This window comes from Cyprinus carpio, chromosome A13 (genome assembly GCF_018340385.1).
Source record: "Cyprinus carpio isolate SPL01 chromosome A13, ASM1834038v1, whole genome shotgun sequence".
NCBI lineage: Eukaryota > Metazoa > Chordata > Actinopteri > Cypriniformes > Cyprinidae > Cyprinus > Cyprinus carpio.
The window spans coordinates 13,305,195-13,326,610 of NC_056584.1; the positions used below are offsets into that span (position 1 = coordinate 13,305,195).

The 21,416-nt window shown below is 37.2% G+C and overlaps 1 protein-coding gene across 1 annotated transcript in view; it reads left to right on the forward strand.

Moving 5' to 3' along the window:
• The first annotated feature begins 4,923 nt into the window (after window positions 1–4,923).
• Window positions 4,924–21,416, forward strand: part of LOC109047022 (LIM domain-binding protein 3-like) — a 37,710-nt gene continuing 21,217 nt past the window's right edge. Inside the window, exons 1-4 of the mRNA XM_042768306.1 lie at window positions 4,924–5,181; window positions 5,409–5,600; window positions 16,424–16,575; window positions 19,352–19,427. Coding sequence (XP_042624240.1) covers window positions 5,505–5,600; window positions 16,424–16,575; window positions 19,352–19,427 — 324 coding nt within the window. The 5' untranslated portion in view covers window positions 4,924–5,181; window positions 5,409–5,504. The remainder of the gene's footprint in view (window positions 5,182–5,408; window positions 5,601–16,423; window positions 16,576–19,351; window positions 19,428–21,416) is intronic.

Sequence of the window (21,416 nt, forward strand, 5' to 3'; positions counted from 1 at the left end):
TTCATGTTTTGGATTTAACATTATTGAAAATAGAAACGGCACCTCATTTCACCATAAAGTATCTGTTTATTATCTGTTTAACTGATGTAATCTAGTGATTGGAGGGATAAAAAGATTTTTGTATTGCTTTGGATAAAAATAATCTTAAACAGCCACAGAATCCAGCCACAGAATGCATATGCCTGGAATATTGATCACATGCTGACATGTACATCCACCTTTACAAGCGTGTTGTTTTTAATATCCTAAAAATGTTAGTTATTCTTTGTGTTTTTAATTAGCACTGTTTGAATATTCACTTTAGAGTACACAGTCAAATTATATTTTTTTTTTGATGTCCTAAAAATACTGTTAAAAATAAGTTTCTTGGAAATACATATGTATATTTAATTTTATTTTTTTAAGTGAATATATATAAATTGACACTCCCAGAATTCCCTGCATGACACATTTGATGTTCTTTTTTGTTGAAATTGATTTTTTTTTTTTTATCATTGTGTACATTAGGTTTTTATCTTACATCTAATGTTGTTAAATTAATGTTATTGCATTATTTCAGTATCGTGTGTTACCATGATGGTGTTTGGTGTTTGTGTGGATGACTCTGTGTATCTTCTATATACAAATATTGCCCTCCTCAGCTCGTAGAATCTGTTTATGATGAGCTTTGGTTCATCATGTGACTTTCTCATCACCACCAGTTTTTGGTGGTTATCATTATTACAATGGTTCAAAACAGATATTTAGTACTTCAATATGTTGGTTTATTAATATTACATCATTTAATGAAATATGGTATTTTATTGTAAATTTGAGTTAAGTCTTTAAAACCTAAAATTTTGCTATTACATTTTTTACTGTGAAGTTCTGGCAACCACAGCTGCCGGTATTTTACCGTAAATGTCACAGATTTTATTTTACAGTGTATGTTTCCAACACCAAGGAGAACATTATTGTATATTTGTAATGCACTTATGTGGTTGTCCCTTTTTATTTATTTTTAATAAACCTGCAGTTGTACTCATTGTTTCTTTTCTTTATAAAATATAAAGAGGAGCTAGTTCTTTCATAATCAAATTTGCAAGAATTATTGTAATTTTTCCTTTATAAAATATTTACTGTCAAGTGACATCACTGAAGTAAAAAAAAAAAAAAAAAAAAATAGCTGGTCTATTTATAAAGATGTTTCTCTAGCCTTCAGACATCGCTGTCCTCACCAACACTTGCTGTCAGTAATGCTTTGATAATTTTTCTCAACCACAGCTTTGATGGGTTTTTCATTGGCATTTAGAGAATACAGCTAAAGTTTCCTATATTGTCAAGATGAATGCTTCTGAGGATGAATGGGCTTTTTCATGACAAGAAGCCCACTCTTAAACTGAATGAGGAGGGATACAGACATACGTTGTTTACTAGAAGTATTATTTTCTTTTTATGGTTCTGCAAGTAATTTTGAGTTAATTGTGCCCAAAGGAAAAACACATCTGCATCCCTCTGGCCATGAGTTGAACTGCATGAGCCCACTTTTAAGTTTATTGTCTCTTAACGATGATGGGAAGAGGAAAAATGACCAATTCATGTAAACACTCTGATGAACAGTCAATAACATGGTGCGAAGAGGACAAACAAATACAGAAAATACAGATTTAAAAAAAAAGAAAAGGTATCAGTAAGTGTTTTTTGTTGTTGTTGGTTTGTTTTTAAATCTTTGATTCACCCAGGATGCATTAAAGTGGTTAAACTGAAAAATTGAAAAGTGACAATAAAGAATTTTACATTGTTGCAAAAACATTTAGAACTTTTGAATTTCATATTCATAAAAGAATCTTGGAAAAATATGTATTTAAAAATATTTTAAATTGTAATATTTCACAGCGGTAATGTTTTTACTATTATTTCTGATCAAATAAATGCAGTTGTAAGCATAAGAGTCTCATTCAAAAACATAAACAAATCTCACCGACCCCAAAAGTCTGAACAACAGTGTGTATATCCTGGAATAGGCTAGAAATATTGGGCATAACATTTGCCAGCATGTGAGTGTAAAATATGTGGATTCCCATCTCAGTCAAGTCTTCTTTTAAAGGTATTTGGGAACATTATTCATGTAGGCCTAATCATGTCTGCGTGCACTGTGGTTTGTGGTTAAAATGCTCTTACACTGAGTCCTCTCATTGCAACTATGACGCAGGTAGTCATTTCTAAACAATGCAGCATCTGCTTTTTCAGACAAAGACCTCCTGTGGGCAATGTGCCAGTTGCTAATTCAGCAATGGCTCTTGAAAAAACACATGCCATTACATTACAGCAAGAAATGTTTGCACAATTCTGCACAATATTCCATCATGGGTTGGAAAAGTAACAAAAGTATTTTTAGCACTGTTTTCTCTTTAGAGGAAAAGTTTCTCATGTGTAAAAGCTTATATTAATTCATCTAGCATTACGAATTTACATCAATGTGTCAATATGATTAATGGAAAAATCTGATTGTAAGGAATGTGTGCTGTATCTGAACATGAAAAACCCACTGAATAAAATGCAATAAAAGTAAAATAAATGCGTAAAATAAAATAATAATAAAATAAAAGCGTCTGGTTTAAGTTCACAAGGACAACAGAGGGACGACTGTCTCTTTAATAATTCCTCTCTAATGAAAATCCCTCGCCCTCTGCCCCCCCGTCCCGTGTAAGAAATTACGAATCCTACTATGGAAAAAAGACTTTGCTCATTAATATTTATTGATGCGTTGCATGGTAACCCTACTAACACACATAGACTGTATAAAAACAGCTAACACATCAATCACAAAGCTACTTAATATTTATGAGACAAACGCTCACCATGTGATGATTCGTTAATTCGCCAAGGTGATTAGCTAACCGTCTACATTTCAGCGAATCACTGAGGCTCACTGGGGGAACACCACATTCCATAATTAATATTCATGAGCAAATCCTTCAGCATAGTATGATTGGTCAATTTGCGTCCCGTGTGCTTACGTACGTACACCCGGGGTTCCAAGGATCTGGCGTGAGTGACAGAGAGCTCGCCTCTGGAGGAAACGGAGCGACTGCAAACTGCAAGGCTCGCGGCTGTCAGTATAAAGCAACTTTTAGCACGCAATGTAGGCTGAAACAGTAGTTTGAGAAGTTGTTTAATGGTTTGTTGGATGGAAATGGAGGCAACAGGCTTGACCCTGTTCTCGAGACGCTCAGTGGCTGCAGTCGCGTGAAAGCATTTGTAGGGCTTCACGAATTTTCACATTCATCCATACCTAACCGATATATTACTATAAATATAATGTGAGTCTAAATATAGACTATTCTGCAGTCAGTAGCGTATCTGTTATTGTTTTGAATTTGTTGTCATGGTCATGAATCTGGTTTTGGCTTCTGGCAGCACTGATTCAGTGATGCTCATTCTCTTTGAGGTGTTTTGCATGGGACATTATTTTACATGTTTTGCATGTTTCTATCTACTAAAAGAGGAATCAGTGATTTTTGTTTATAGTAGCTACATGTAACGTTAAGTCACTACTGTGCATGGTGAAAAGGTGTAAATGTGTTTTGTTTAAAGCTATGATTGAGGTGGAATACATATTGTCATCAGGTGGCAAGTTCTGGATGCTGCTGCTGTCAGTTTTGTTGTGAATTTATTTTATTTATTTTTTTGAAGGTCAGTATTCAAAACCTTGGAAACCTTGGTGCAAACCATTATGTCTGGTTAGAAAAGATACCACGACTTGAATCAGAAAATACTTTGAAAACTTAAAAAAAAAAAAAAAAAAAAAAAACAATACAAGTTTTTACAATAATAGTATGTTGACTTTGCCAGGGTTCATAATGACAAGCACTGCATCAGAGCAATGTCACACACTGTCCAGGATTGGCACAATTGCTATATTACTTCAAATTCTTCCATTGACAAAGAGTGCTAAACTTAGCTGGAAACTAGTGGTGTCCCAAATTAGGCCGGGTGAACTGGCAGGCCCTCAGTAGTTATCTTCCCTCTGATGTCTTGGTGCGGACCTTGTGATGTGCTAGTGCACGAGAGGTCCTCTTATCTTGGCTCTCTGAGAGCAATAAGAGCATATCAAGCTTTTCTCACTGCCACTCATTCTTTGTTTAAAGCTGCTCATAAAGAGCCTCCAGATGCCTCTGAATGCTTGGGATAACATTATCTCATGTAGATGCCATTCAAGGTTTGTTTGCAATAAAGAATATGAGAAAATTACCTCTTACATTAATGATTACAGTGTCAGTGGAATGTTTTAAATGCTAGTATGACTTTAGAGTGATTGATTGCATCTAAAGTTAATCTATCCATGAAGAAATACTACCATTCAAAAGTCTGGGGCTTAATGATTTTTAATGATTTAAAAAAAAGTCTCTTATGCTCATCAATGCTGCATTTTATTTTTTTAAAAATGCAGTAAAAGCAGTGAAATATAATTACAATTTAATTAACTGTTTTATATTTCAATATATTTTTAAATGTAATTTATTCCTGAGATGCAAAGCTGAATTTTCAGCAGTCATTACTTCAGTCTTCAGAGTCACATCGTCCTCCAGAAATATGCTGATTTGCTGCTCAAGAAACATTTTTTATTATGAGTGTTGAAAATAGTTAAGCTGGTTAATATTTCTGTGGAAACTGTGATCTTTTTTTAAATCTTTTGTGGCATTAAAAATGCCCTTACTGTTATTTTTTTTATTAAAATTTGAATTTCCTCAAACATATTGAATATATTATTGACCCAGTTGTTTAGAGTGATGATAAAATTGATAAGCACTTCATTTAAACAGGAGACACAGTTCAATCCCAGAATGCATGAGATAAGCTTGTTTGTGTCCGTAGGGGCTGCCAATTAAGTCTAACCTTTTGTTAACCTTTTTCAGAATCAGCCAGGTTGCACTTGCAAGGAATTAAGCCCAACCCTAACCAAAACCTGCCCAGGACCCAGATAGATGAGGCACCCTTAAAGAAAGGAGTCTAGAAAAATCTTTTAACCTAAGAGGCGCCTATATTAGCCCTGTGAATCATGGGAGGCCTGGCATTCTGGGTGTCCCCTTACATGCCATATAAGTTCCCCTTCCTCCCCCTCCCCACAATGCCATAGTGCTATCGCTCTCGGCAGAGGGGCAGCTATTCTTAGGCTGTCTGTCCAGCTCATTTGAACAGGCAAGAATCCTCTTCCTCTGGCTCATAGCTCTTCTCTGTTGCTCCAGTTATTTTGCATTAGTTGCAGTTTGGCTGGGACTGAATTCATTGTTTTATGCTTTTACTTTGACCCTTTTGGCCTGCAGGTTTTTTTTGTTTTGTTTTGTTTTGTTTTGTTTTGTTTTTTATCGGAGAGGTGTGAGTGTTACTTTCATTTTACACTTTTTTTTTTCTTCTTCTTCTTTCAGAGGCTGTTTGGCACGTGCCCCGCCCCCTCCAAATTCATTTTCCCCATCTGTTCTGATATTCTGTTGCTTAAATAATACACAGGATTTGTTTGAACAATGAGTTCGTACACAATTTCACTCGCTGGACCTTCACCTTGGGGCTTCCGGTTGCAAGGAGGCAAGGACTTCAACATGCCCCTCACCGTCTCCAGGGTAAGACCCCCAAATCCTGGCCAAACAGACAGTGATTCATTAGTTCAGCACCATTTATTGGATACAAATCAATGTAGATTGAGTCCAATCGACTTAATTTAAGTTTTCATGAGTTTTGTTTGAATACAAAGAATTTTCAGTTTCACTCAAATTTGAATTCAATTAAATTCAATTGCAGTTCAGTTTAGTTTTTTCAAACATTACTCTCCAATCTTATTATGAGACTTAAAAAATGATCCTTCATTTCACTACAGTGTAACTTGGTTATTTGTAGTTCATTTGTTCATTCATTGTTATATTGGTTCTTGATCCTATGCTGATATGTTGCTGATCCAGAGTTGTTTGTTATGTGTAGTAATGACCTTACTCATAATATGATGAAAATTATTATGCCTCTCCTATATTCTTATGCTATATCCTTCTTGATTTGGAAATTTGCATTGGGCATGTGCAGTTTGTGCCACAAAGAAGTGATTTGTATCTTGGTGTAAAGTTTATGCATTGCCCTTCAATGCTGTTAGATATTGTGTAATGGATTTTCTGAATCATTTTATAATCTTTCTACAATACTGCTTTATTGAGGGCTCCTGTAAATCCATATTTACAATGTAGTTGTACTGTATTGAACAAATGCATGCTGTGAGTTCATTGCACTCAAGTCGATTCATCCTTGTTCTGCTGTTATCCTTGCATGTGACATGAAGTCATGGTGACTAATGCTTCTCTTGTACAGCTAGTTCTGTGAAATTGTAGTTCGATATATACAAGGAATTCAGCATGAATGAGTGCAAAAAGGTGTTTATGAGGACTTTATTTTGCCAGTATTGTAAGACAGGAAGGTCAAATATCACAGAAGGGTGAGTTCTCATTGTACTGTAACAATTATAGCTCTGCAAATGCACATAGTTGACCTACAGTAGTAGGAGAAACATTTTACTTTGTGAAAGCATAATGAAAACAAATCAGAGAATGTTATATTGTTGGCATATGTATGTTTGACTATAAATGTATCTGTTTGTGTGGTTGTGTTGGAGTGTATCTGTCAAGTGAGAGCCCATTCCACATGGACATTCCTATTCTCAGATGTCTAGTGAGGACAGATTCACTGCCCCAATATGTTGCTGGCATTAGAGGGTCTTGAAAAAATAGATCCTCTTGTGTAAAAAATGTCAGACAGTGATTGAGTGGTGAAACAGTGGCAATACGTGCCACAAAGAGATGATGCACTGCCAATCTGTCACCTCTGCCAACATAGTCTGCGGTCAGGAAGAATGTCTGTCCTGCACTATGCTAGGTGGTCCATAGTGTTAGTCATATTATAGTGACCTGTACACCTTCAACAGTATCGTAATGCACACTGGAATCTTCTGACGCTTATCTAGGCCTTTTATTTGCAACATTTGACAGCCATTTGGTCTCACTGTACTGGTTACTAAGAATATCTAAATCGAGATGTGTGTGGCAGGTCTGTTTGTCTACAGGAAAAGACCAGTAGCACAGGGCCTAGTCAGTCACTGTAGAGTGACAGATGGTACCCAGTACATTTGTTCTGGCTGTTGGTTGGCTCAGTAGGGGGCTTTTCTATAAAAGTACCTCACAGGTGTGCGGGCCTGCTGTAAATGAGGCAAGAAGTGTTCTGCTATTCTGTATTTGAATCAAGACGTAGATTTACATCTGCTGTGAGTATCACATTAGTAGGTCTGAGGAAGATCAGTGTAACTTAAGAGGATGAATATTATTCACCAACCCACAGGAGACAGACGGCCTGGGTGTTATTTACTGATCAGCCAGTGAGAATTCCAGTTCGGTTCCGGACACTTTGAGTGTTATAACATGCAATAATTAACTGTTCTGGACCTGTTCATGGGCTGTTGAGATCGAAGAGTAATTAATTAGCTATATAATATAATATAATATAATATAATATAATATAATATGATTTATTATGATATTATATGTTATGATTTATTATGATATTATATGTTATTATTTTATTATATAAGAATTAAATTGATCAGAAATGACAAAGACTTTTACATATATTTTTATATTTTATCCTGACAAATGTATTTATCAAAAAATAAAATAAAATAAATAATATATATGTTGTTGTTTATTTTTTCAACATTGATAATAATGAGAAATGGTTCTTGAGCACCAAATCAAAATATTAGAATGATTTCTGAAGTGTCATGTGACACTGAAGACTGGAGTAATGGCTGCTAAATTCTTTTAAAAATACAATAGAAAACAGTTATTTGAAATTTTAATAATATTTCACAATATTACAGTTTTGCTAAGCATTAAATATAAATAAATAACCTTCTGAATTGGGTGAAATATTGTTGTCAGATAATTTTGTGTATGACTGTGAGTGCTCCTATACAGTGCTAGGTGCTGAAATGAGGGTTTCTGTTGGCTGAGAGCAGCTCAGACTGTTAACAGATGGCACACAGAAAGCATGAACTTGCAATTCAGTTCAAACTGAAAGCAGCAGATGAGGGATATAAATACCTCTGGGTGGTTTGGATGAAAAGGAGCTGCTAAGGAAAATAATACTTTTATCTGGAGAATGCATTAGACAGTAATTAAGTAACAGCAACAAAGAGACATTAGCAAACATTTGCATTCTTACTAAATTTACAAAATGTCTCTACAGCATTTAAACTAAGTTGAGATCCAAACATTTTTTTATTATTCTAATGTGTAATAATCAAACATTTGTATTGTTTATTATTGTTGAGAAGTTGATTTGTACTATTGATCTGACTGGTGGTAGGAGTAAAGGGGGGTTGGGACCGCCAATGTAAAAGAGGAAAGTGATGTGGTTACCCATCACTAAATCACCTTATACTTACACTAATGTTCTGTGACATTTAATTTGATGCTATGGCGTCATTCGAAATGTGTTTGCCTCTGAAAAGATTTTACAGTTAAATGTGAGCACAGATCCACAGTTTAGGATCTGCCAAATAGTTTGAGGATGTTTCATCCATTGAAGGGCATTTGCTGCAGCCTAATATAAAACTCAGCATAATGTTATTGTGGGCTTTCTTGATGTACCCTAATGAACCAACTGGTGGAATAGTGTTTCACTTTTGTGAAATGATATTAGGGAGTTCAAATATGGATATTTCAAATTAAGGGCTACTCTCATTCACATGGAATTCACTGAGCATCCAGTTAAAGCTTGTGAAGATTGAGTTTTATGGTTGGCTTAAATTTGATCTGCATTAATACTATCAGTGTGTAGGATTAATGACACAAATGTAGCTGTCTCTTCACTTGGACCACATGTAAAAATGTTTTTTTAAGTTCTAGAAATAGCACAACACCCCTTGTGAGAGTGTCCCCAACAGTGTTGATTTTCATTGTGACTTTCCAGTGCTGGACTGCTTATATGACATCTCTCCACACGCCTATTCTCTAATGAGCCGAGGGAAGTTGTTCATTCCAGTCAGTCTTCAGGAAGATTGATGCTGGCAGATGAACACAAACCTACTTAATTTTTAAAGCTGATTATTGCATTCTCTGTTCCCAAGAGCTAGTTGAAAGAAAAAAGGGGCTACAGTCAGTCTTTCATGGTTACTTGTTTTTTTGTGTAATGTACTTATTCAGTGTATTTATAAAATATTATATTATATATATATATACACTGGCCCCATGGCAAAATATGTATATATGTTTTAACAACATACACTACCATTTAAAAATATCAATGTTATTTAACAAGGATGCATTCAGTTGATCATAACTGACAATATATAAAAAAAAACTATTAAAAAAAAACCCTGATTTAAATAAATGCTGTTCTTTTGAACTTTCATCAAAGAATCCTGAAAAAAGTTTTATGGTTTCCACAAAACTATTAAGTAGCAAATTTATAATCATATAATAAAGAAATCCTTCTTGAGTAGCAAATCAGCGTATTGATTTGCTTGATTTCTAAAGGATTGTGACACTAAAGACTGGAGTAATGGCTGCTGAAAATTCAGCTTTGCAAATTAAAAACATATTAAAATAGTTATTTTAAATTGTAATAATATTTTACAACATTGCTGTTTAGACTGTATGTGTGATCAGATAAATGTAGCCTTGGTGAGTGACTTCCAATTAAACAAAATTTTTTGGAATGGTAGTGTATATTACATGCATCAGAAAAATATGTTAATATTTTTTTTATTCTGTGTTTTTTCTATAAATATTTGTTTGGAAAACAGTTGCATGCAGTGAATAATTATTTGCTTGCAACAAGTGACAGGAGGTTTTGTTGATTGTTTGATTTCTGTTTTTGACACTGGTTAGCCTACCGTGAAATGTCCTTGGTACAAAATATTGCTTCACATAACTGTTCATTAAGCATCTAATATCTTCTTATTGGCTGATTTTGTGTCTCATTGGACCAGGTTAAGTCACGGTGCCAGTCAGTTGTGGTCCACCAGACTAACTTGATGATAAAAGCATGCAATTCATTGAACTTGATGTATTAAGTCAGGAATCGAAAACACTCAGGACGTTCTTCAGAGCAAATTGTATGACCCTCAAATAGTTGTGTTAATAATGTTATTATGTAATGGTAGTCTCTCTCAGATAGTCCCAAACCAGTAGGCAGCAAGTGCCAGTCTTGGAGTTTGCCACGAGAGCCTGAAGCTGGGGCTGCTGACAGGCAGAGCTGTTTTTAGGCTGCTGAAGTTCAAGTTAGTCCTGCTGGGGAAGACTCTTAAGAGCTATTATATACCAACATAAACCAAAATGACACGCTTCCGTCCAGCAGTACAGAAATGTTTGATGTTTTTAACCAAAGCTTGTACTCAGATATTTCAACAGGTTGGCTTTGATGTGTTGTGATAAACTCTTGGTCTTTTTCACATGTGTTGTATTCATTTGGTGTCGGGCAGGTTTACTCAGCTCTTATATGAGGGAGGATCAGGTCACATTGCATTCATATGGTGTCGGATTCTTTTCGGTCTTGTTAGCATAAATGAGCCCATCTGGTTAAGTACTCAGGCCTCAATCATGAGCGAGTATTGCTACTTCTGTTTTATGTAACTGATAAAGTCTTCACCATTTCAGATATTTTGATACCATGACTGTCAATTCAAATCATGATTGGTACAGATCTTATTGTGTTTACTTAGAAACCACAGAGTACAAGGCTATAAAAATAGTGGGACTTTATCCATTATCTTGATTTTATCCAAGGAGACCAGGAATGTTTATTAAGAAAATATATAGGGTGCATTTGGTTTCATGTTGAATTCATTTTATTTTTGCTTTACAGTCCATCTATCTAGCCATGAAATTTCTCTCTAGTTTTCCCTTTGGCCTTTCCCCTCTGCCATTTACTTGACCCATAGAACAGCTCCTTTGTGTTGTTGTGAGTGAGCAGGAGATTTGAGCTGGCATATCAGCCACTCATTCATCCAGGCATCAATTGGAATGAGCTAGAATGGAGAGTTAGTGCATATTTTGTGTGCCAGGCCTGTTAATCCTCCCTTCAATCTCTCCAAGCCTTTGTTTTCCCATGCTCCCTTCCATTTCCTTTTGCCTTTAGTTTTGCTAACCCCGGCACAAAGCAACAGTACCGGTGCATTTACTAAAACAAGTCAATCTGAATTAAAAATGTTTTGCAAAACATCTTTATCCATTTGTTTTTTTTTCTGCCAAATTTTATATTATGTGGCCTAATATTCAACATAAATAATGAAGCCTTAAAGGGGCGAATCACCCAGAAATTTAAATTCCAGCATCATATACTTATGCATATCATTTCAAACCCGTGTTAATGGGTTTCATTTTTGGGTAAAGTAACCGTTTTAATTTGTAGCACAGGTCAATTTTTGGGGATGAACATTACTGTCACAGTGGCCTGTCTGAAGGTGGCAGGACACTCCCCCTGTTAGATGTGGCAATTAGACTTGATGTTTATAGAGGAAAAAGACTCTTAAAACAACCCCTGCACTCTAGTGGGTAGCACCATTTGCACAGATACAATTTAGAGCAGCTGTCAAGCAGGAAAATGACTGCAATTGCTACCCACTGTGGGTAGTTATATATACAGAACACCTTTTTGAAAGGAGGAGGAAGAAGCCTGTCATTTAAGGCTATTTTGGTCTCAACGTGGCCATTTAACTGTGAGCATAATCATTCCAACCTCGATTTAACCAAGGGCTGGATGTTAGATTCTGACTGATACCCAGACCAGCAGACTAAGTTGAGTGTTGTTGTTTTTTTTTTTTTTGCCAAATCTAGTGTGGCTTATTCTTACAGTCTTGTACCTCAATAAGCATATGAGACAGACTTTAGTTATTTGTGAATTTGTTCCAGAGGATAGGAGCTTTCCAGTTGGGAGCTGCAATTATGTTGGGTTCAGTTCATAAACATGGTCAGTGAACTTGAGCTGGTTAATAAATTTGAGAAAATGATTATCAAAAACTGTGCCACGGCAGTATGTAAGAAGGGCAAATGCAATCTGTCATATTTGCCAATGAGTATGTGTGAAGTGCTTGGATATTGACCATCCAGGTGTCGGATTGCATTGATCATGTTAAGCTCATCCACAGTGTGGATGTGACCACAGTAGTGGAAACACAGCTGTCACATACCGTATTCACATCACATAGATATAACACACAGTAGCCAGATGCTGCAAGCTTTTCCCAACAACGGCACTGATTTATGAGATATTATGGAGTGAAATATCAAGACGAGATTGAATCTGCAGGCTTTTTCATGTTTTTTTTTATTTTTATTATTTTGAGTAAAAATATTTGTAATGATTAAACCTGATCAAATAAGATAAGTTCTACACTCTTATTGCAAGCCTAAAGCATAATCAAATTAACCAAAATATTTTGTAAGCAAACACTCAAGGGGTGCAATCAAAGACTCTGTGTTTGCCCAACAATTATCAGCTTTACATTAGTAACCAGATATCCTTGATGCATGATAGTTTTAATCTTTCTTTTACGCCGATTGAATTGTCTGACCTTTGATGTAAAGGGATGAGTCTGTAAAAAGTATCAGAGGAGAATAACAGCAGTAACAATAAAGTTGTGGCTACATTTACTGTTGTACTGCTGATTTTTCAATAGAAATACATGCAAATCCACAACAAGTTCAAGTTGTACATGTGATATTCGCTGCATTGACCAACAGAAAGCTGATTGGTTTGAAAGTGACTTCTGTGTAAACTGTGATTCATACAGTATAAACAATGTACCTTTTTTGCTAACTTGACAGGACCTTAAGAAACAAAAGTGTCCATCTATCCACACATTTCTCAGATTTCTAAGCCAAGTGTAATTTGAATGCAACTTCAAAAAAAGAGTATTTTTCATTCCATCATTTATTGTAGCCAGTGCATAATGATGTTGTTCGGCCAGCTCTGCTGTTCTTTTCTGTCTGTCAGTTTGATATTCCTGCTGGACCATTTGCTGGTTTGTCAAAGTCTCAATTTAGGTACCACAGGCTTTCAAAGCTTCCCACTAGTTAATGAGTATCAAATAGCAGACACTGATCAATGTCTGACACTGATCTAGATAACTGAAAACCAAAGAATAATCTTGGCAAAAATATTGCAGGTATGATACCAAAGGTGACCCATGAATTGGCACTTTAGTTAAATTGATTGTTCTATTAGCATTGTGGCTTAGAGTGAAGCATTTTGGAGGGATAGTTCACCCAAAAATGGAAATTCTGTCATCATTTACTGACTCTCATGTTATTCCAAACCTGTATGACTTGTTTTGAAGTATGTTTATAATCAAAATGTTTAGTCACCATTGACTAAAATAAAAATGCTCACTTTTTCTCCAAATCGTCTTATGTAGTTGCAAAGCTTTAGCAATCTTACTGCTTGATAGGTTTTGGATAATTGACAACAAATGTCTTCCCTGAAGGAGGCAATGGAGATGTTACGTTGACACTTGGGAGCCCAATCTCTTTACAAGAAATGGCCAATGATAATTGGTGAATGGCATTGGCATGCCAAGCCACTCCCCGTACATATGGGTTTATAAGATGGAAGCATGCATCCACTCATTCAGGTTTGTGCTGAGGAGCCGAGAAAGAATCCCGGTATTTTTTGTAATGTTCATGGTTGAAGCAAGCTTGTCAGGACAGATGCACCTCAGTCTGCAACCTACCCAACACCCCATAAGCCAGATCACTGATCATTGATGCGGAGACGCAACCAAAAAGGAATGTGAATAGTAAGACTGGTCACAGCAGTCTAACAAACTGTCTTGACCCCAGTACAGGGGAACACAACAGGGACTGACAGAAAAAACTGTCCAGGGAAAGACACAGGTTTACAAAGGGAAACCATAACATGGAAGAACCAGGAACATTGTCTTAAATGACAGGAACTTGACCTCAACTGAGTCAAGTGGCTCGAAGGGGTCAAAAAATCCCACCAGGATAACAGAGAGATCCCAACAGGGAATAAGACCAGTCTGGAGGATTTAATCTCCTTGTGCCTCTCAGGAACCTGATGATCAGATCGTGCTTCCCCAAGGATCTTCCATCCACTGCATCATGATGTGCTGCAATATCAGCGACATACACTTTCAAAGTGGAGGGGAACAGCCTCTGTTCCAGTTTCTCTTGCAGTAATGAAAGCACAATTCTGACCGGGCATCTTTGGGGGTCCTCTTAGTGAGAGGAACACCAATCAATGAACAGACTCCACTTCAGAGCACAGGCCTGCCTGGTAGAGGGGGCCCTAGCCTGAGTGATAGTATCTATCACAGCCCGTGAGAGGCCAGTGAGGTCCGCCACTTCCTGTCCAGAAGCCAGACATGCAGGTTCAACTGATCAGGATGTGGGTGCCAAATAGTGACCCTGCCCCTGAGAAAGATAGTCCTTCCTCAGGGGTATTCTCCAGGGAGGGGCTGTTGCGAGAAGCATGAGATAGATTAGGGTGGGCTAATATGGCACAAGCATCAGGACCTGCTCCTCGTTCTCCCTAATTTTGTGCAGAGTCTGAGCAAGAGGGCACACTGGGGGAAAGGCGTACTTGCGCATAACCTGGTGCCAGCCGTGTGCCAGTGCATCTGTGCTGAGGTGGGCCTCGTTCAGGGAGTAGAACAGATGGCAGTGTGAGGATTCCTGGAAAGTGAACATGTACACCTGGGCTTCCCTGAATCGACTCCAAATCAGCCAGACCACCTGGGGATGGAGTCTCCGTTTTCCCGGAAGGGTAAGCTGTCATGAGAGCGCAAGAGGAGCCTCTGAAATTGCTCTAGAAGAATTGCCGTTTTCCCCCTGAATGAATTTAAGAAATTCATCACCGAATGAGCATGCTCATTTGTGAGACATGCTGTCATGTTGACTGAGTCCAGGCCCCCAAGTTCCAAGCAAGCGGCAACATATGGACGATTCCTGACGTACCCATGGTGGGGTAGCAGAGGGGAGGAAGAGGGCCCAACCTGGGAAGCGTGGCATCCGGAAGTAGAGGCAGAGGAGAAGCTCTTACCTGACTCCCCGGTTCCTGTGGGAAGGCAGCAAGGGAAGTGTGAGGAAGTGGAGCATCCTGCAACCACAACCTCTTGAGTAGCAAAACAGTGTGCTGAGACTGATAGTGAGGAAGCAAAGCATCGTTCACTGACAGATCCTGACACATCTGACCCAAAGATGAAGGAAATTGTTCTTTCATTGAGAATGTGTGTACTGCTGCCCGAGGGGTCAGCGGTGACTGAGCGGTTCACTGTCGTCGCTCCTCTTTTGTATCCTCCCAGTCTCCTCCGTGGGACTCGAGACCGGTGAGTGGAGCAGATGTCGCTCATTTCCCAATCACTCCACCGGCCTCGCTCCGTTCCCATGGCTCTCGGCCCCGCCCCACCCGTCACAGGCGCTTACAAAGCGATCAGCTCTGAAGCAAAAAACTGAAATAGTGGATACACGCCGCTATCTTATATATCCATGTACTGGGAGTGGCTTAGCATTCAAATTCCATTTGCCACTTGTCATTGGCTATTGCTTGTAATGCTTAGAGGTGATTGGGGCTCTGAAGTGAAACCCCTAACGTCAATGTCAACGTAACGTTGAATGTGACTGACTGAAAGGGAACTAACTTTCACAGAGTAATGTTTCAGACACATAATTCTAATTTTCTTTTCATGGCTGGGTTGAAATAGGCTTTGCAGTCTTGGCACTTCTGTTTAAAGCCTTGGCTCACATGTGTATGGATAAATTTATTCATTAAAAATTCAGAACAGATGGAAATGGAAAAAAGATGGGGAAAAAAAGATGGAAAAATGCAAAGTCAGTTCTTCAGTTCTTCTCAATGGGAGATTTTACTCAGGAAAACATAGAGTCAAAACTTCATAATCTAGCCAAAAGAGATTAGAGAGAGAAACATGCACACATCTGAAATCAGCTTTATTCATTTTGCATTCACACTGCTTTTTTGTAAATGAGACAGTCCTTAGACATCTACATGACCATGCATTTTATGCATATGCATTATTTCAGACTTATGGTCTGTAGACTAAGCATGTGACTTTATTCTGCAAACTCAGTCTTATTTTTAGAAAGAGGAGCACATTGTCTGTTCCAGCACCAAGCATGCAGCATGCCAAATGTGTGCTTAAGATCTCTTTGTGCACCCAGCTGTCATGGATTCAGAATCAGAATGTGGTTTTATCCTCTGCTGATTTTATTGAGAGTGTATCAAGCAAGCACCTGTAGATGACAGAGCCTTTCCTTTTGTTCAGCTTTATTCATACATCCCACTTACATTATCAAATGTCTAAGTATTGTGTTTGCAAAAGTGCTGACCTGTCAGTATTTAATTTAAAAGCTTGTTTGGTTTGTGGCAGATTACACCCGGGAGCAAGGCAGCTTCCAGCAACCTGATTCAGGGTGACATCATCGTGGCCATTGATGGGGTCAGCACAGAGGGGATGACACACCTGGAGGCCCAAAACAAGATCAAGTCTGCCAACTTCAATCTGGCCCTCACCATGCAAAGGTACAGTGCATTGCTAGTGTTTTGGAGGTGTGTGTGTGTAACTCTTGTTTGAGATCAAAAGTTTGAGATCAGTAAGATTTTTTTTTTTTTTTTTAAAGAAGTCTCTTATGCTCACCAAGACTGAGTTTATTTGATCAAAAGCACAGTCAAATCAGTTATATTGTGAAATATTATTGCAATTTAAAAGCTCAGGGAAAACATCCCAGGATGATTCCCGTTTAAGTTTCTTCCATTCTGGTGATCTGTCATGTTTACACTGTGATGCACACTGCTATTTAATCTGTTTTGGCGACCATAAGTTTGTAACACCCTGTATCTTCACTTTTTCTCATCCTCTTGTGGGGTCTGTCAATTCTGTAGCTACAAGCAAATTATTGATTTAAGTAATTATAGTAAATACAGATGATGGAGGGTATGGGTTACTGTGATGAAGATGCTATTGTTGGCTCATTCACTGCAGTGTAACAAAAGCAGGCCTTGACTGTTCAGTGTAGTCAATCATGGGATTAATTTTTATGAACCGTAAACAGACTGCAGCTTCAATATATCATAAACAAATGTGACGGAGATTTTATGTGAGTTCAGATGAGCTCAGTACGTGTTTAGCCAGGGAAAGGTGATGTGATTTTATTGCCTTCATGTTAGTCGAAAAAGAACATATAAAGAGTATTATGACACATCTGACAACTCACTGGCTTTATCAGATCAGACTGGCTGCTGATTCATATTACTCATGTTCAGCATTACTAGACAAGCGTCCTATAGCCAAGCATCCACGCATTTAAAAAGCTCTTCAAAACAGACAATGAATATCATCCACTCAGAAGCTGCAGCTTCTAAAATCATTCTTCACAGCCTCTGGTGAGAGTCCATTCATCCACTGGGAACCTCATACACAAATTAACTTGATTTGCTATTTTCCAGCTTTGTGCTCCAGCTCAAGGCTGCCCAGCACTGACACAGCATAGCTTTAAGCAAGGCTACGATCAGTTGATCTGGATCATTTTCTAATTCTTATATGGATATGACTTTCAAACTTTTCAGTTAGATCAGAACTCATGCAACTTTATTTACATTCATTTAACTAGCTCTGTATTCATCTTAATTGTGTGCTAGATTTACAAATACAATTAATGCATGAAGTGCACTGCTTGAAGTATTACACTGAAAGGTAATAAATAAAGGAAAAAAGCATTTAAAAAAATATATTGTTGCACTTTAAGTGTAAAAATATATGCTACTATTCAACAAGATTTCTAAATGAATTAATACTTTTATTCAGCATGCATTCAGGATGCATTTTAAATAGATGCTGTTGTTCTCATCAGTTTCATACTTTATATTCATCATAGAATCCTGAAAAAGTATCAGTTTCCTCAAATATGTTAATATTTTTGAAAAAGTCATTGATAATGTTTCTTGAGCATCAAATTAGCATATCAAAATAATTTCTGAAGGACCATGTGACTCTGAAGGCTGAAATAATGAAAATAAAATATATTTAAAATGCAAATAGAAAAAAAATATTTAAATTTTGATAATATTTCACAGTATAACTGTTTTTAATCTTATCGGCCCCAAACTTTAAAGGGGTCATAAACTGAGAAATCAAAATTCAATTGACCATTTGACATGTAAGAGGTCATTGTACTATAAAAACATCCTGTAAGTTTCAAAAAATTTCTTGTTAGTCTATAAACAGCTTATATTGAAGCCAGTCAGCCAAAGCGACAGGTTGTGGAATGTGCCACTTTATAATGTAATAGTGTGGTCAAACACCGCCTCCACAGAAGAAGATCAACACCTGCTTCTACATCACTGCCTGTTAAGCCCCGCCCACCAATTCACGTATGTAAGCAGAGAGGCAGATGCAGGTCGATAAAGATGATAGCAGAAAAAAAAGTCATAACTGGGACACATTGAAGGCTCTTGGGTAAAAAGATTGTATTGAAGGATATCTGTCATTTATTTTAGGCATGTAGTACAAATATCAATTATCAATAGATGAAGCTTCAAATTACTCAGAAAAATCTCTTTTTTTGTGACCCATTCAGAGGGAGTGGCATGCTTGGGTTAGTGTATCTTCCTCATGGACCATATCTGCACCAGTCATCTGTGAGATACATGAAATATATGAGTTTGTAAATACATCCTTGATCTCTCCAGTGCAGGTTACTATTCTGATGTGTCTTATTTATCAAGTCAGGTTTACTGTAAGTTCACTTTATCAAGAGCAAAACCCCCAAAAGGCATGTTCACCTTTATTTCCCCTCTTTGAGCATACCTGCAGGGATTTTAAAACTTGTCAAGATATGTTGTTTGCTTTGTCGTCAACCTGTATTGTGTTCCAAGGACTTCTCTTGTGTCAATTGTTCTTTGTGCTTTTCGTTTTGCACAAATTTTCAAACAATGTGCACTATGAAGTATGTTAGTGTTTTCCTTGTTGTGTACAAGGCAAGTAATGTTTTGATTTTTGTTCTTCTGAAAAGGTTCAATTCGGCACAACGTCTGTTTGGACAAAAGCATTTTTCTGATAGCTGCAAAAAAAAAAAAAGCTTCGGCTGAGGATGGGATTCATCATTATATTGTAAATGTGCCAGTGTTCAATCTCAAAGGAAAGTTTAAGAAGAGACCAGGAAAACTGATAATTTGTGTATCTAGAACTGTGTGTGAGATGTTTATAGTTCAACACTGGACATTGCAATTTTGTCATAAAATATGTGATCCTTTAGCACTTCTGTCATTTACTTCAAATGTTTACTCAATTTTATCATAGGTCAAAGCGACCCACTCCAGTTACCATGACAGCACCAAGGATTGACTCCCCTATGCCTGTGATCCCCCATCAGAAGGTCTGTCACACGTTACTAATGCACCACTCACTCATGCATTCTGCATACATCTGCACAGTATATGTCCATGTAATTCAGATATTTTAAGTCCATATTGAATGTCCACATTACGTTCCACATGAATGTTCATGAAATGTCAGAATTAGAGAAAGTATAATTTAGGCCTCAGAGCAAGCTTCAGCTGAAGTCCACAGTTAAAAGGGGATTTTTTTTTATAGGATTATATTAAAGATTCTTTTTAGAGGGTAAGATAATAGATTCTGTTCTTTGGCTTCCCTCAATTCAGGATGCCTTTATCATTTATGATATCGTTACAAATGTTCTGCTTTAGTAAAAAGCCTTATGATTCCCCTGTTTGTTTTCACTTTGCATACTCAGCAAAAAGTTAACTAACCATTGTTAATGTAATGCTGATAACAATTAGTTTGGCATTTTATTAAAAATATTGTGTTAGTCACACAAAAGAAAAGCTCATAAAGCCTTGATTCAAAGTCCTGATTAGTACATACACTACCATTCAAAACATACTTACTCAGTAAAGATGCAATAAATGACCAAAAGTGACAGTGAAGACTTTTATCAAATTTCATAGTCACGGATTCCACAAAAATATTAAGCAGCACAACTGTTTTCAACTTTGATAATAACAAGAAATGTTTCTTGAGCATCAAATCAGCAAATTATAATGATTTCTGAAGGAAATGACTGGAGTAATGGCTGCTGAAAATGTAGCTTTCCATCTAAATAAATACAGTTGTAAATGTATATTGCTTTAAATTGTAATAACATTTACAGTTTTTACAGTGCTTTCACCAAATAAATGCAGTCTTGGTGAGCAAGACATCTTAAGAGACTTAAAAAAAAAATCTATGAAAACTGATCTTTTTGAATGGTAGTGTACAAACTCATTATGTTTTAGAATGTAAAAAATAAGGTATTTAATCAAAACATGAGTCGTTTCCCACCTTCATTTGGTTACAAATCAATATGATCAGACTTTCTTTGTTTCAACAAGAAGGAGGTAGAGTATTTTTCGAAATGTCCTGCCTGCACTTCAGTTTAATGAATACAAAATAGGGGCTATAAAGCTTTAAAATAAGCATTCTGCAAATAAAATATAAAAAATATTCATATGTTTTTCAAACAACACAAGGGTGCATACTGTAAATTATGACTGAATAAAATGTTTTTGGGGTGAACTATTCCTGTAGCTTTCAGTAAAACATCAACTCATCAGTTTTCAAATTAACTTACATAGTTTATGTAGTGTGAACGTAGTTAAATTGTTGTCATTCTAAGCTTTTTGACCAGCTCCTTCTGTTCTTTCTTTCTCAACACTGTCCACACACATGCACGTTCCCCTTTAAGGATCAGCCTTTGCAAATGAATGGGGCTCTCTCAGCGTCTGCTGAGACAAACTCTAGCTACTCAAGCAAGCACACCAACCAGTCCTATAGCACTGTGGTGAGCAGTAGCAGAGACACTTCTGTTCCTGCTCAAAGCCATTTAGCTGCTCCGAGGGACAAATCCACCACCGGGCAAAAAAGCCAGCAGTATAACACCCCCATCGGTCTGTACTCTGCAGAGACATTGCGAGAGATGGTCATGCTGCAAGAGAGGGTTAAGAGCTCGGGGTCAGGCATGCCTAGTGGGTATGTAATCATAGATCGAGTGCGGTAAACCTTAACCAGTCCTCTTTAAAAAATATAGTGTTTATTGCTAAATTAAGAGTTTAGTATTTATAAAAGAGGTTAGAATTAGTGGGTCGGTTATAGTTCAGCCCCACATGGTTGCTAACGTTGTTTTTGACAGAAGAATGACAGCGGCTATGCAACATTCAGAAAAGAGAGGTTACATCTGTTACATTGACCCTATCCCCCACTGGCATTAGCAGGCCAGAGGAGGATCTAGTTAAAGCTTCAAGCCTCTGAAGGAATGTGCAAGACAAATTTGTGCTGAGGCTTCAGTTGATTTCAGGTACAGTGATCA